General features: G+C 40.0%; 1 protein-coding gene across 1 annotated transcript; it reads right to left on the reverse strand.

Annotated features, from left to right (window-relative positions):
* Nucleotides 1–188: 188 nt before the first annotated feature.
* Nucleotides 189–12,478, reverse strand: LOC116331927 (tubulin beta chain-like). The gene is made up of 5 exons (XM_039605712.1): nt 12,349–12,478; nt 7,756–7,864; nt 4,788–4,898; nt 3,748–3,992; nt 189–3,259 (listed from the first exon to the last, which is right to left on the reverse strand). Exons 1-5 carry the CDS (start codon nt 12,403–12,405, stop codon nt 2,447–2,449), a joined length of 1,335 nt encoding a protein of 444 aa, XP_039461646.1. The 5' UTR covers nt 12,406–12,478; the 3' UTR covers nt 189–2,446.
* Nucleotides 12,479–14,318: the final 1,840 nt, after the last annotated feature.

Below are 14,318 nucleotides of genomic sequence, written 5' to 3' on the forward strand. Positions count from 1 at the left end.
CTTTTCAGCTCAAGAAATATAACTTTGCTTTGATGGGAAAAGATGTTTTTGGATGTTTGCCTTTGCCTGCAGCTCTCACTCGGTTTGTTGCTGTTATAATAATGTACCGACTTCCTGAAAGCTGATACTAAAAGCTGTTTACAGGCAGACTAAAAGCTGATCATTAATAATGACTGACACGGCAGGTGTTTTTTTCCTATAAATGTGTTTTTATTTCTCCCAAATGTTTCACAGTCAACAGGATACCAAATGAAACAGTTTCAAACGAGCTTCAAAATAAAAAAGTAGTAACAACAGGAAGCACAAAGAAAACATGGCTGAAGTTCACGTGCATACTGTAGTGGCTCAGAGTGAAAAGATTTAGCAGAATGAAAAATTAAATTAATACGTTAAAGGATGAAATATATAAATTGCAAAGTAGCTGGGGGATTCTTTCAAAATAAAAGCACGTGGGTATTTTATTCTTAAAATATGTTTCAGGAAATGTTAAGGTTAGACTTCAGATCTTCAGATGTTGGACTGAATGTTTTGGGACACTAATAGTGAGGTTATAATAACAGTGTGTGAAGTTTTTCCATTTTTATCCACGACGTTAACACTTCAAAAACAACGTCGCTGCTCTTTTCTGTCACTCTGACTTTCTCAACACTCAGATTTGTGTTTCTTTGCTTTAATTTAAATACATTAATTTTATTTTGATTGGAAAATGTCCCATTGAGCCTGAGAAATGAATTTTTAGTTCTAACTTTGTTAAAGTCTTTTCAAACAGTACGGCTGACGGTTTTAATCCAACAACAGCCGACATGCTTTTCACACAGAGGAGCTGAGGGCTCTGTTAGCCTGAGACATGTGTATGAAAGGAGCAGTTTTTATGTGCACTGCCCTTCTCCTCTAACATTGGCTGGTAATAAATATATATCTAAAAATGAATTTGTTTCTTGGAAATCCACTGAATGGGACTTTTGTTGTGGTTAATCATTTCAAGGGATCTGTACTGACTACAGTATAATAGACAGTGAGCATGTGCAGTGTGTTTCTCCTCAAAACGTTGGCTGGCGTCTGAGAAAAATCCTGCTGCTGCTGCTTTGTGAAAGCTCTGCCAATGTATATATCACAGGAAAGCGAATTATTTTCTTTGACGTTATACTGAATGTGACTTTTGTTGTGGTTAACCACTTCCAAGAATCTGTATTTGCTAGAAGATAACAGATGTTGCCGTCTTTGACATTAACTTTCAATCTTGTGCTTTCGTTAAAAAAAAGAAAAAGAAAAGAATAATGGCCTGATTATAACTGATGGCTCCCTTCAGTCTAGTAAGACGAGAATGCCTCTTCCCCACAAAAGCTAATGACAGCACGACGCTGTAGAAAAACAACTCTCAGTTCACAGAGGCTGGAGAGATGTTTACAGAAAGGTGCAAACCCTGATGTCCGGAAAAGGAAAAATCTATTCTGCAAGCGTAAGACTGACTCACACAGGATTGTTTTTCTTGTCTCACACAGTCTTAAAAAGGTTGCGACAAAAGCGTCAAAAATGAGAGATTATCCAGCTAATTAAGCATATCTGCCTCAGAAGAAGAAACACTGATAACATTTTCTCACCTGCTGCCCAAAATCACATTTATCACTGAGAGCTGATCTGGAAAACTGATACAAAACAGTAAATAACACTGATAAAAGTCATTAACACTGATAAGAACATGATTTATTATTACTTAAACTTACTACGAGGTTACACACCTGAAACTATCTCAACACTCGATGTGATAACCTCGATTACGCCGACATGATTTTCTAATTTTCTCCTTTTGTTCAACAAACCCAATGAAAAGGCCAAAACCAACAATCAGCTGATGCTAAACATGATGAGGCCACCCAGAGTGACTGTACAGCTCAGTTATTTGTTTTGAATCAGGCGTCACACACAAACACTTTCCACCTCTTCTGCCAAAATCAGCAAAGAAGTCCAAAGATGATTTTTCCACTGAGGCTGAAAGTGTGTTTTTGATCAGAGGTAATTTTGGCTAAGCTTGTTTGAATGAATGTAGGGTTTGGTTTAACCTCAGTGTAACAGCACTGAGCTGAATCCTTCACAGTAAAGAAAATCCTTGTATGTAATGAAATAAACGTGTTAGAAGTGCTTCTGTTTCACTTGGAGTTAAAAAAAAAAAAAGATTTTGGGAGACTAGTTTTGATCAAACCGGCTTACGTGGCATCACACGAAACAGTAAACCATGGCACATTAATTTGGTCATGACATCATCTTTCCTTTGTCTACATTCTCCGCTCTTCTGTCCTATTCAGACCTCCACCCTCCTCTGACCTTCCTCATCTCCTCTCCTACATTCCTTCATTTCACATCATTTTTTTAAATTTTTTTCTTTTTTTTTTGTTTTGTTTTTGGTTATTAACTTCTCCCCTCCTGTATCACTTTTTCTTGCTTTCACTTAGGCATCTTCCTCCACCTCCTCCTCAAACTCCCCCTCCTCCTCGGCGGTGGCGTCCTGGTACTGCTGGTACTCTGACACCAGGTCGTTCATGTTGCTCTCTGCCTCGGTGAACTCCATCTCGTCCATGCCCTCGCCGGTGTACCAGTGGAGGAAGGCCTTGCGGCGGAACATGGCCGTGAACTGCTCGGAGATGCGCTTGAACAGCTCCTGAATGGCCGTGCTGTTGCCGATGAAGGTGACGGCCATCTTGAGGCCTCGCGGCGGGATGTCGCAGACGGCCGTCTTGACGTTGTTGGGGATCCACTCCACAAAGTAGCTGCTGTTCTTGTTTTGGACGTTCAGCATCTGCTCATCCACCTCCTTCATGGACATGCGCCCACGGAACACGGCGGCCACCGTCAGGTAGCGTCCGTGGCGAGGGTCGCAAGCCGCCATCATGTTTTTGGCGTCGAACACCTGCTGGGTGAGCTCCGGCACGGTGAGGGCACGGTACTGCTGGCTGCCCCGGCTGGTGAGAGGGGCGAAGCCGGGCATGAAGAAGTGGAGACGAGGGAAGGGCACCATGTTGACCGCCAGCTTCCTCAGATCGGCGTTCAGCTGCCCAGGGAAACGCAGGCAGGTGGTCACGCCGCTCATGGTGGCCGAAACCAGGTGATTCAGGTCACCGTAGGTGGGCGTAGTGAGTTTGAGGGTGCGGAAGCAAATGTCATAAAGAGCTTCGTTGTCAATGCAGTAGGTCTCATCTGTGTTTTCTACCAGCTGGTGAACGGACAGCGTGGCGTTGTAGGGCTCCACCACGGTGTCTGATACCTGAAGACAGAGCGGGAGGAAACATCGATACTCATGGCTGATGCAAAAATGTTATAAACATTTATTATAAACAAACAGATAATTTATTGTCCAGTAGATTTATTTCCCATAGTTCAAAGTGCTGAACATGGATATATGGGCACTGATATATGCCAACCTGTCACTCATACTCAGCTTTATCTTCTTTTCTGACTGTTGTTGGGACATAATTTACAAAATGGACATTATATTTTTTTCAATATGACTTAAAACTGGCAACTGAAAACATAAAGTCATTAAGAAAGTGTTTACTGAGGTGCTGAGGTCCTACAGACTTTGCCTCGGGCTGATTTTTAGAGAGAATACAGATTTAAGGCTTCACTTTTCGGATCTTTTATTGTGCAGCCTATGGTTGCCAGTAGTAAACATGACTTCTGCAACTAAAACTACCATAAGTAAGCACTGAAAGGTCATTTAAACACAGTGCACTCTGTGGGGCAATGCTCTACCTTAGGGGAGGGCACCACACTGAAGGTGTTCATGATGCGGTCGGGGTACTCCTCTCTGATCTTGCTGATGAGCAGGGTTCCCATGCCGGAGCCGGTGCCTCCTCCCAGAGAGTGCGTGAGCTGGAAACCCTGCAGGCACTCGCAGCTCTCGGCCTCTTTCCTCACCACGTCCAGGACTGAATCCACCAGCTCGGCCCCCTCCGTGTAGTGACCTTTAGCCCAGTTGTTTCCTGCCCCACTTTGACCTGGGAAACAAAAGTGAAGCTGATTATACTATTTCAGTTTTTAGTCAAACTGTTTAAGAAAACATTTTTCCCACTGTTTGCGAAAGGAAAGAACAACAAAGGAAAGTCAGCCTGGCTTTGAAGCATTGTACTGAGTCAGAATCGGGTCCCACAGGGTTTCATGCTGGGATTTTATGGCAGGAGTGAGCTTGTTTGTGCCATGTAGGACAGTCTGCTGAGCTAAATTTGACCAATGGACTGGATGTGACTTTAACCACAAAATAGAGCAACACAGATACTCATCAGTTGGAGTCCAAACCCTGACAGCTGCAGACCATCTGATACTTTTTAACTTTATAGCTGTTTTCACTCATGCACCGCAGGCTTGAACTTTTCTAGAGATGACCTGAAAGAAGGGCATGTGATAATGCAAGCGTGCAGTGCTGTCCGGTCAAACATGAGCTGGTTTTAACCACCCAGCTCCCCACAATACATGTCCAAGTGACTGTTGATCGTGATGATGTGCCCATAGAGCGGCTAACTGCCCAGTGAGTTCACAGTTAGTGAGTGGGAGTCAAATGTGCTGCCTCCTGCCCACTCTATCCAGGCAGCTCCTTCACTTTAATAACACAGCAGATTGTCAGTAATGTGAGTGCATGTGGAGTGGACCAGTACCTGCTGTGCACTACATGTGGGGAAAAAAACAGTGGAAAATTTGACCTGATTCTCCTGAAACTGACCAAAGTTTATGGTAAACAGCTCATGTGTTCAGTGAGTGCACCACAGCCCACCCTCTCCAGTAGGTGGTGTTCTTACCAAAGACAAAGTTGTCAGGTCTGAAGATTTGCCCAAAGGGTCCAGAACGGACTGAATCCATGGTTCCTGGTTCCAGGTCAACTAGGATGGCCCTGGGCACGTACTTCCCACCTGCATATATTAAAATGGACACAAATAGAGATCAAATAAAAGATTAACAAAAAGGATGTAAACTTGCAGGAGCTGTAACTGCAAAAAGAAAGAAAGCTGAAATATATATATATATATATACACACACACACACACACACACACACACACATACATATATACATATATATATACATATATATAGTATAAACAGCTTATCATGGTCCAGTGCAGTGGTTCCCAAACTTTTTGCTGGGCCCCTTGTTTAACAAGAAAATGTTCGCGCCCCCGACCCCCCGCGCGTACGTCCGCACGCACACGCACAAACACATCCTTCAACCACACACACCCATATTTTTTGCTCCATTGCGGTTTATTTCACACCTCAAACATTTATTAAACAATTAAGCAAATACAAATAATCTGCAATAAATTACAGGTAGTAAGAAAATAAAAAAAACAACTCTTTTACGCTCCGTCCGCACTTACACGGGTATTTTTGAACGCACAGCTGTTTCGGGCACATGTAAACGGCGTATCGAATCACCGAGAACGGAGATTTTTAAAACTCCTCTTTTTTTGCGTTTACGTGTGGACAAGGAATATAGAGTTTGTCACACAATGTCAAAGGTATGTGCCTTTTCACGTCACACTGTGCGCCAGGTTATTGTTTACATGAGATGAATGGCAGATAGAGACAAAATACTGTTAATCTGACTCTGCAGGTTTTACACGCTTACATATACAGGCCATTACTGTCCCTGCATTTAGAAAGGCAGAGGCATCACGGTGTAATTATTTTACATGTAGTTGTTTTTTCCTGTGTAATAATGTTCAACATTGCTATCAATACATTTTTTCAAAAACCCTCTACAAAATGGGTTCAAAAAACATAAACAACTGTGGGATACTGTTTGTCCGTGATTTGAACAGCCCAGGGCTGCTCCCGATGCAGGGAAAACTAATTCTGCAGGGAGACCTACCTCAGCACTTGTGCAGGTGAAACCAAAGGGAAGATATGCTTCACCATATTTTCTAGTCTTTGGCTTAGAATGAAGTTGGTTTGGAAACATATTCAGCAATGCTTCATCTCCTGCTTTGCGTTTGTGTGGGCACCCCGTGCTAGCATTGTCCAAGCGTTGTTTTTGTTTTTGTTTTTTTTTCCCTTTTCATGCCGCGCCCCCGGGCCCCACACTTTGGGAACCACTGGTCCAGTGTAATAGATGGTGTGTAGTATCTAATGTGGCCACTAGATGGAGACATTTATTGCAAAGTTACAGGATGTCTAGACTCAACACAGGCTAAACTGCATATTTAACAGACCGTTTACTCCTGTGAGCTTTCAGCGAAGCTTATCCAGCTCGTTTTCATTCATTAAAAAAATGCCCAACTTTATTTAGTTTCTCAGCTCCTGAGTAAACCTGTGATATTTCAGCTTTACTTTAGGCTGCTTTAGGCTGTCAGGTGAAATTAGGTTTGTGCAACAACTGAAGGCAGAAGTGTCAAACTCGTTTTAGTTCACAGGCCGCAAACAGTCAAGTATGATCTCAAGAGGGTGGACAAGTTAAACTTCTGCATAACAAGTTATATTTACAACAAACAGCCCTCAGAGGTTTTTGAGGTTCAAGAGATTTATTGTTGTTCAGAAAGGAGATAGCACAAGAGGGAATAAAACTATGTTATGAGGTCCTGTTGAGACAGCACTACAGCAAGCAAACAACTAACAACAATCTAAACTAGGAAAAGAAAAAGCAAGCAAGGATGTGAAAAACTAATTTAACTTAATTGTTTAATTTAATGAATGATGCAGGAAACAGGTTACGGACACCCTCAGATGTCTTTAAAAGGTTTAATTTTTCCACATTCTTTCAGTCTGCTGTCATTACACGTTGTTACGTCCCTAGCAGGGCCTCCTTTGGGTTGGCCTTGCTGGGTTGCAGCTTGTGAGCTGGTGTTGGGTTGCTCCTGCTCTGTGGAGAGGAGTGTGTGTGTTTTGGTGAATAACTCTCTTTGACTTACTTGTCAGTTTATTGACCAACACCTGAATTTTGTTTTCTTTCTTTAAAAGGTGATATCGGCTTGTTCGTCTCTTTTAGTTTAGTTAGTAGTAGAAACATTAATAAAAGCCTTTAATTTAACTGTTTTGCTTCCCTGTCTCCTTTTTCAACCTGGGCACCTTTTGTTACTTTCCTTCATCCCCTGGACCTTTTTAGGGGAGCGTAACATGTTCAATATAATTTTCAGACCAAAGTAAAAAGGCCCATGTTAAGTTTCAGAAGCAAACAGAAACAGAATTTTATGTTTTTTTGTTTTGAACAACTCGTCTGGTTCCAGAAATACTTTTAACTTTCTCTAGTTTTTTACTAGTAGTAGTAAGCCAATGCTGGCATCACCACACCATAAAAATGTATGTTACTGAAACAAAATGAGTAATTACTGACTTCACTGCAATGTTTAAAGCCATCCAGAGCAGTGGGATGAAGCCTTTGGCAGGCTCCCTGTGGCTCCTGGGCTACATTTGAGGCTCTGACTGAGTAATTCAGACTGACATAGTCCACTCTCACTGTGTCAAACAGAGTTTGGTACAAATGTTTTTCAGGATAAACTACCTTTGTTTAATGCATGCTTGTTTAGTGTTTCTGGCACTTTAGGCAGTGTGCCACCCTAATAAATGTCATCATGAGAGCAGGTGAAGATAACACATCACATCCTCACCTGTAACAATGTGAAACCAGCCAACAAAACATTCGTGCCTCATTGTTTTATTTTTATCTGCATCTTCTGCTTCTCTGCTGCAGTGAGCCGGTGTCTCCACAGGGAGGAGATGTCTTCTTTCATTTTATCAAACACAGACCTCGCTGTAGTCGGGATGAACTCACCTGTGGCTTCATTGTAGTACACGCTGATCCTGTCCAGCTGCAGGTCGCTGTCTCCGTGGTAGGTGCCCGTCGGGTCGATGCCGTGCTCGTCGCTGATCACCTCCCAGAACTAAATAAAGGTGAAGGTGGACAGGCTGTTATTGCAAGAACTAATACAGAAAGCATCCACATGTCAGTGTTTTATACACTTAATGAGCTTAATGACATGGAGCGAGCACAACACTAAGCACTTTTTTTTACCCCTGAGCCATCCATGTGCCATCATAGCTAAAATGCTAAAAGTGTACTCAGTAAGGTTTTTCATGCAAAGTTAGGAAACATCTCACAAAGAGGTGTCTTTGTGGCGTTATTAAGGACATTACTGCAAGCGAATTTAGAGGAAAAAACAAGAGTCTTCTGACCTCTGCGCTTCCAAAGACTCGCTGACATATGATCACAGTTAGCACTCACAAGATCACCTAAAAACAGCGACGTGTTCTGTAAGACCGCAGGAAGGATTTCCTGCGATAAACAGTCACCTCGTGGTTCCATTCCAACCATTAAACTGATTTTGGCTGAACATGCTCTTAGACTAGACATGAATACTTTTAATAATTTCTCAATATCAGTGGCAGTATTGATTCTCACTTATAGCTCAGATTTCTTATTGAGTCCCTCAATAAACCTCCTACACAGAAAATGTCAGGCTACAGAGTTTTTTCAGCTTAAGAACAAACGTTTTATGTCTCTGAGTGTGAACACAGTGTAGAAACAGTAAAAAAGATGCCTGCATGTGACTCAAGTTTGCAAACGTTGCAAATCACATGGAGAGGGTGGACCAGACAATCTGATCACAGTGCAAACAGCTCTCTGAGTTTGGTGTAAATCTTCTAGAAAATCAACAAATGTTTTAAATTAAGTTGAATTTTTATAGCGATAATTCACAACACTGCTTATCTCAAGGGAATTTATACAATAAGGGAAAGTAGATAAGGGCAATTGAAAGAGTTTTCAACTATGCTCAATTATGTTTAATTGTGATTTTGGCTTCTAAAGATTATGAGAACAAGATTTTAAAAAAACAAACATTTTTGCATCAATTTTTTATACAGATCTCTCATTTTTATCACGTGTTATGTGGCCGACTCCCCATCCATCTCAACCTCCACCTGCTTTTTTTATTAAATTTATTTATCATTTGAATCATATTTTGATTTCAGGGAAACTCCCTGTAACATGTTTTATAAACTACCCCAACAGTATAAGCAGTTAAGAAAATAGATGCATATAAAGACAAACTCTGGGTCTGCCTCAGCTGGTCTGACTGTAACAAAATAAATACAGTCAGTCCTTTTATGTCTCATGCCAGTAAATAATCAAAGGTAAGTGTTGTGGATATATTTGGTTTCTGCTCCGAGTGAAACTTCCTGGAAGAAGCACAAGCCAAAGCAGTTTCAAAGCTTTGACACCTGGACAGGAAAACAGAAGGAGGAAGTACAGGAGGCTGATGAAAAAGGAGCATAAAAGAAGCAAACAAGAGCGAGCACACACGGCAGCTCAGAATTATTTTAATCACGCAGTCACGTGGTGAATACATAATCTGTCATTTAGATTAAAAATGCTGACAAATTCACAACTTCCAATACAGTTCAGGGAGTTTAATGATAGAAAACTAAGAAAAAAACAACAAATATTTACATCTTAAAGCTAGAGCTAACATGTTTGCTTAAAGAAGACTTCAAAGATAAACTGACACCAGATAATGTTGTTTTTATGAGCTGAAGTTTAAAGTTCTGCTGCTATTTAAAAAGCTAACAGCTCATTAATCTGGATGTATGAAAATATTTTAATGTGTTTCTTATAGGAAAGAAAGAATGGATGAAGCCTTCACTGGATCTGGCTGAGAGACGGAAATTTAAACGTATAAATTATAGTGTCATGTGTGAAAAAATGTGTCTCTGTAAAAATTGATTTGCTCTGCTCTAACTGGATGTTCTTATCTTCAGCTCTACTTTGTAACTTCAGCTATGATTTGAGTTTAGAAAGGAAAGGCAGGGAGGAAGTCATGTAATTACCCCCACCTGGATTTTTCCAGCTGGCTCAGTGAATCATACACAGACTCATAAAAAGTTGCCCACAGCTTAAAGTAGTAAAACTCTTTGTTCTATTCGCTGTCAGGTCAGGACTCTCTGAGAGGATTTTGTGTTTCACGGGTTGAAACATCAACACCAAACTGAGCTGAGACAGACTGTCACACCAGCTCAGTCAAGTGACCCTAATCTGTGAGAGTGCATGTGTGTGTTTAAGGGAAAGAGATAAGCAGGGGAAAGGTTGGTTTGTCCAAGGCAAAAACATACACTTCAGGATTTCTGAAATTGCAAACCACATGTGAGCTGGCAGGTTTTGAAGTCCGTGTTTGAAAACCTAAGCCTCCGTTCAATCGTATCTATGAGAAGTTATCCAGAAACGTGGGAAAGCTCAGCAGATTTGGGCTGGATTGGGTAAGCGAGTGAATTCAGGCACAGTTAATCCATTGTGAAATGACCTCAGCCTCACTAAGTCCGCTGTAAATACACTTGTCTTCACCGATCAGGACCTTTGAGTAGCAGAGACTAAGTCAGCCCATATGTTGCTGCCCCACCCGCTGTTGTGCTGAGCTGTACGAGGGCAGAACAGGCCAAATGTATGAATAAAATTCAAGTTATATATAGAATCACATTCTTAAAATTACATGACCTGGTGGCTGTTATGCTGCTACATAGCACGCAATGCTTAAGCTGTTTTATGATATCTAAAGTAGTTCTTGTACAAGTGATTCATTCTTATTTAATTGTAGAGTTTACTGAATATCTCATCGATAAAACTGTGACTGTATGGCTGCATGTATAATATTTTAAAGCTTTACCTTGTGTATTATCTTCTTAATTAACTAATCAGTCAATAAAATCTCCAAAAAAGTAAAAAATCTCCACAATTTCTAAGAAAAGCAAGGGTTGCATGCTTGTTTTTAAAGAAAAGGTCTCCTTTATATAGCTGAAACAATTCATTCCTGAATTAATCTATTGGGACACTTCCATAAAGGAGGCAGAATAACCATACAAATTAAATTATCCTGTGGTTCCAGCTTGAAATATTAATGCAGAGTTAAAGCATGCTGTTAAAAGCTGTAATGTCTGAGTGTTTTTAGTTAATGCGAAAAGGAGAATAATGGAGTTTATTCTTCTCCTTGGACCAGCATTTATAAAGGATTTTTTCTGATCAAAGAGCATCCAGGACAAATCTCAAAGCATTTTTCTTTTCTTTTTCTTTTTAATCCATCTGAAGAAAAACTGAGATATGATCTGAAACCGTGGCCTAAAAATCATGTTATGAACTGTGGTTTGGGGGGATTTTTACAACCGTATTTCACTGGATTCATTTTGCATCCCTTGACTGATCCACTAACTGCTGCAGCTCGAGGTAAATAGCTGTAGATTTCCAAGAAATCCTTTAAAGTGTTGCAACAAAATGCAGATAAATAGAAAACCCTTACTATTACCCATGGGTAAACAGGGATTTAAGTGGGACTGCTGGTTTGGGGGGCTTGGGACATGCGCATGTGTCACACTGCCTGGAAAAGGCAGCCATTTAAATGACCTCATCTGTGCATTCAGCGTAGACACTGAACCACTTGTTATCTTCCTCCCCCCTTCACCCTCCTCCTGCTGCGTTCCTCTCCTCTGCCTCAGCAAATTTCTCCTTTCTTTTCACCCCTTTTCTCTTGTTTTTTTCTTTCTCCTCGATGACAAAGACTCGAGCTCAACAGGCAGCCAAGGCAGCAGCTGGCCCTGTGAGTCGACTCCAGCCTGGCCAGCTTCATTAATCACAGCTCAGTGACTGGAGTCACTGTTTTGCCTGCAGTTACAAATCTGCAAATGTTACTGTATTCATGTGCAGAGAAAGTATGAAAGACTACTGCTAGACAGAAGTCTTATGATATTTCTGTAATTAATATGCCACATATTACATTCTTTTGTCAGATCCTACAGCTTCATAATAGTTCAATAAAAATAATAATATTTAATAGCAAAGTTATCTATACTTTACTGCGCTTTTATGTCCCAACACTGATTTATTGTTTCTGCCTAAGAGTGCTTCAATTTATAAAAGGATTAGATCAGCTCTGTCAAACTTTTACCTAGAAAAAAATCCAAGAGTCATGTAACATATGATAAAAACACAAAATATGCACATTCCCCTTTAGATTAAAGTAGGTTACAAAGAGGTTAGCTAAAGTAGAAAAGAGTAAAGTAACTTTGAAATGGTCGGGGGGGACAATAGAACTCTCAATTGTTCTGGGTCCAGTTAAAGGTTTGTACATTTAAAAAAATTAAAAACAAAAATCCTCTTAGTAAGTTACAGGAATTAATCAGTTTATTTCTATGTAATTTCATGATTTAATACAGTGTAAGTATATATTGAAACTGTAAAAAAAAAAAAAAAACGAGCAGCAACTTAAATGATTTAAAAATGAAGAACTTTGAACAAAAACTTTATTAAACTGGTAAATAAATAAATAAATAACAACAAAAAAGAAGAGAAAAGTTAATTTTTTTCATCACTAGCTTTCCTTACCTTTGCACCAATCTGGTTCCCGCACTGGCCGGCCTGGATGTGCACGATTTCCCTCATGATGGATGGACAGTTGGTGATGGAGCAGAGAGCGGTGGAGGTAAGTGAAGGCTGCTGACCTACTGACTGTGGAGAGTGTGTGGCAGCGCTGAGTCCAGCTGGCTCCGGGGGCTGGGGCATAGCTCAGTCCAGGCTACTGATTGGTTAGTCTGGCTGCGGCTTTGGAGCTGATTGGCTGAAGGCTGAGATTTTTTTTTTCCAAAGGGGTTTCCTTCCCTCTGAGGCAAGGACCGGAAGAGGAGAAGGAGTGCCGGGTGTTGTCATCACTGCCTCGTTGGAGCTCCAAACAAAAGCTGGAAAGTAACGAAGTAGTGGATTTCAGATGCTTTACTCGAGTATTTCCTTTTTCTGCTCCTCTACATTTCAGAAGGAAATATTTCATCAGTACATTAATGTGACAGCTGAATTTTAAAGCCTATGTATGAAGAGTAGAAAGTTACACCTTCTAAATCAGCAGCAGCAGCATCCATCATCCAAGGAGATAATGGACTCGGGCGTTCACGTCACATTTTACTCTTAAATGTAAGGGCCTGATGTTTTTAATAGTATGAACACAAGTATATACACTCACCTGCCACTTTGATAGGTACACCTGTTCAACTTTTTATACCAAATATCTAATTGGTCAACCGCAACAGCAACTGAGTGCATTTAGGTATATAGACATGATCAAGACAATCTGCTGATGTTCACAATGAGTAAGAAAGGTGATGACTTTTTAAAGCCAGGGTGGTCTGAGTATTTCAGAAACTGAAATACCCTTTCTAGGGTTAATAGGGAATGGTGTGAAAATGAGAAAACATCCAGTGAGCAGCAGCTCTCTGGTGAGAGTGCCTTGATGAGAATGGCCAGACTGCTTTAAGCTGATGAGAAGGCAATGGTAACTTAAATAATCAGGGTATGCAGAAGAGCATCTCTGAATGTAACTCATCAAACTGAAGCAGATGGGCTACGGCAGCAGAAGATCACACTGGGTGCCATCTGTCATCTAACAGGCAACTGAGGATAGAATTTACACAGGCTCACCAAATTTGGAAATTAAAAGATTGGAAAAATGTTATCTGGTGTGATGAGTGTTGATTTCTGCTGTGGCATTCGGGTGGTGGGGTCAGAATTTTAGAACATGACAATGAATTCACTGTACTCAGATCTCCTCTACAGTCACTGGATCGTAATCCAATAGAGCATCACGTATAGTAATATATACTTTATTATGATATATAAATATAGTTGTTAGAATAATTCAATAGTCTATGTTTTGAAAGGAAGATTTAATGTTAAATGCTATACTTTTCCAGCAATGATTGAGGAGTAACACATATATTGCTACTGTTAGACTATATTTTAAACTATATTTCTTTGACAGTGCAATTTTCTTAAATGTACTTTTGCATAATTTGGAGTCATACGCAAGAACGACATTACACCAAAACTAGTCGGTGTAAAAGCATTTTAGTTAACTGAAATTAAAAAACAAACAAACTTAAAGAACTGCCTACAAGAAAATAAAAGCATACAAGAAAATGACTTTAGTTTTAGTCTTTGTCATTTGAAGAGGCATTTAAAAATATTGTTTTAATTAATAATAATTATAATAATAATAATAATAATAATAATAATAATAATAATAATAATAATAATAATAATAATAATAATAATAATAATACATTCCCATTTGCTTGTTTCAGTTAGCTAGACTGAAACAAGCAAATTCACTATGGAAATGAATTAAAATCAGAAGTGAGAGATATACACGATAATAATAGTGTTTGATAATAAAGTGCAAAGTTGTAGAAAATTGAATTATTAACTGTACTTGAATAAATGTATTTAGTTGCTTTCCACCTGCTTCATGGATAGTGTTTTTATCCTCCCAGTAGCGGTGATGATGATTGAGGACATCCCTGAAAAAT

Source organism: Oreochromis aureus, linkage group 22 (assembly GCF_013358895.1).
Source record: "Oreochromis aureus strain Israel breed Guangdong linkage group 22, ZZ_aureus, whole genome shotgun sequence".
Taxonomy (NCBI): domain Eukaryota; kingdom Metazoa; phylum Chordata; class Actinopteri; order Cichliformes; family Cichlidae; genus Oreochromis; species Oreochromis aureus.

Bases quoted from the DNA above. Each gene is read 5' to 3' on its own strand.
- LOC116331927 (XM_039605712.1), bottom strand. From the start codon at position 12,405: ATGAGGGAAATCGTGCACATCCAGGCCGGCCAGTGCGGGAACCAGATT. The intron at 4,899-7,755 runs GTGAGTTCATCC...TAATATATGCAG, and splicing joins GTACTACAATGAAGCCACAG to GTGGGAAGTACGTGCCCAGG. The intron at 3,260-3,747 runs GTAGAGCATTGC...CTCTGTCTTCAG, and splicing joins GTGTGGTGCCCTCCCCTAAG to GTATCAGACACCGTGGTGGA.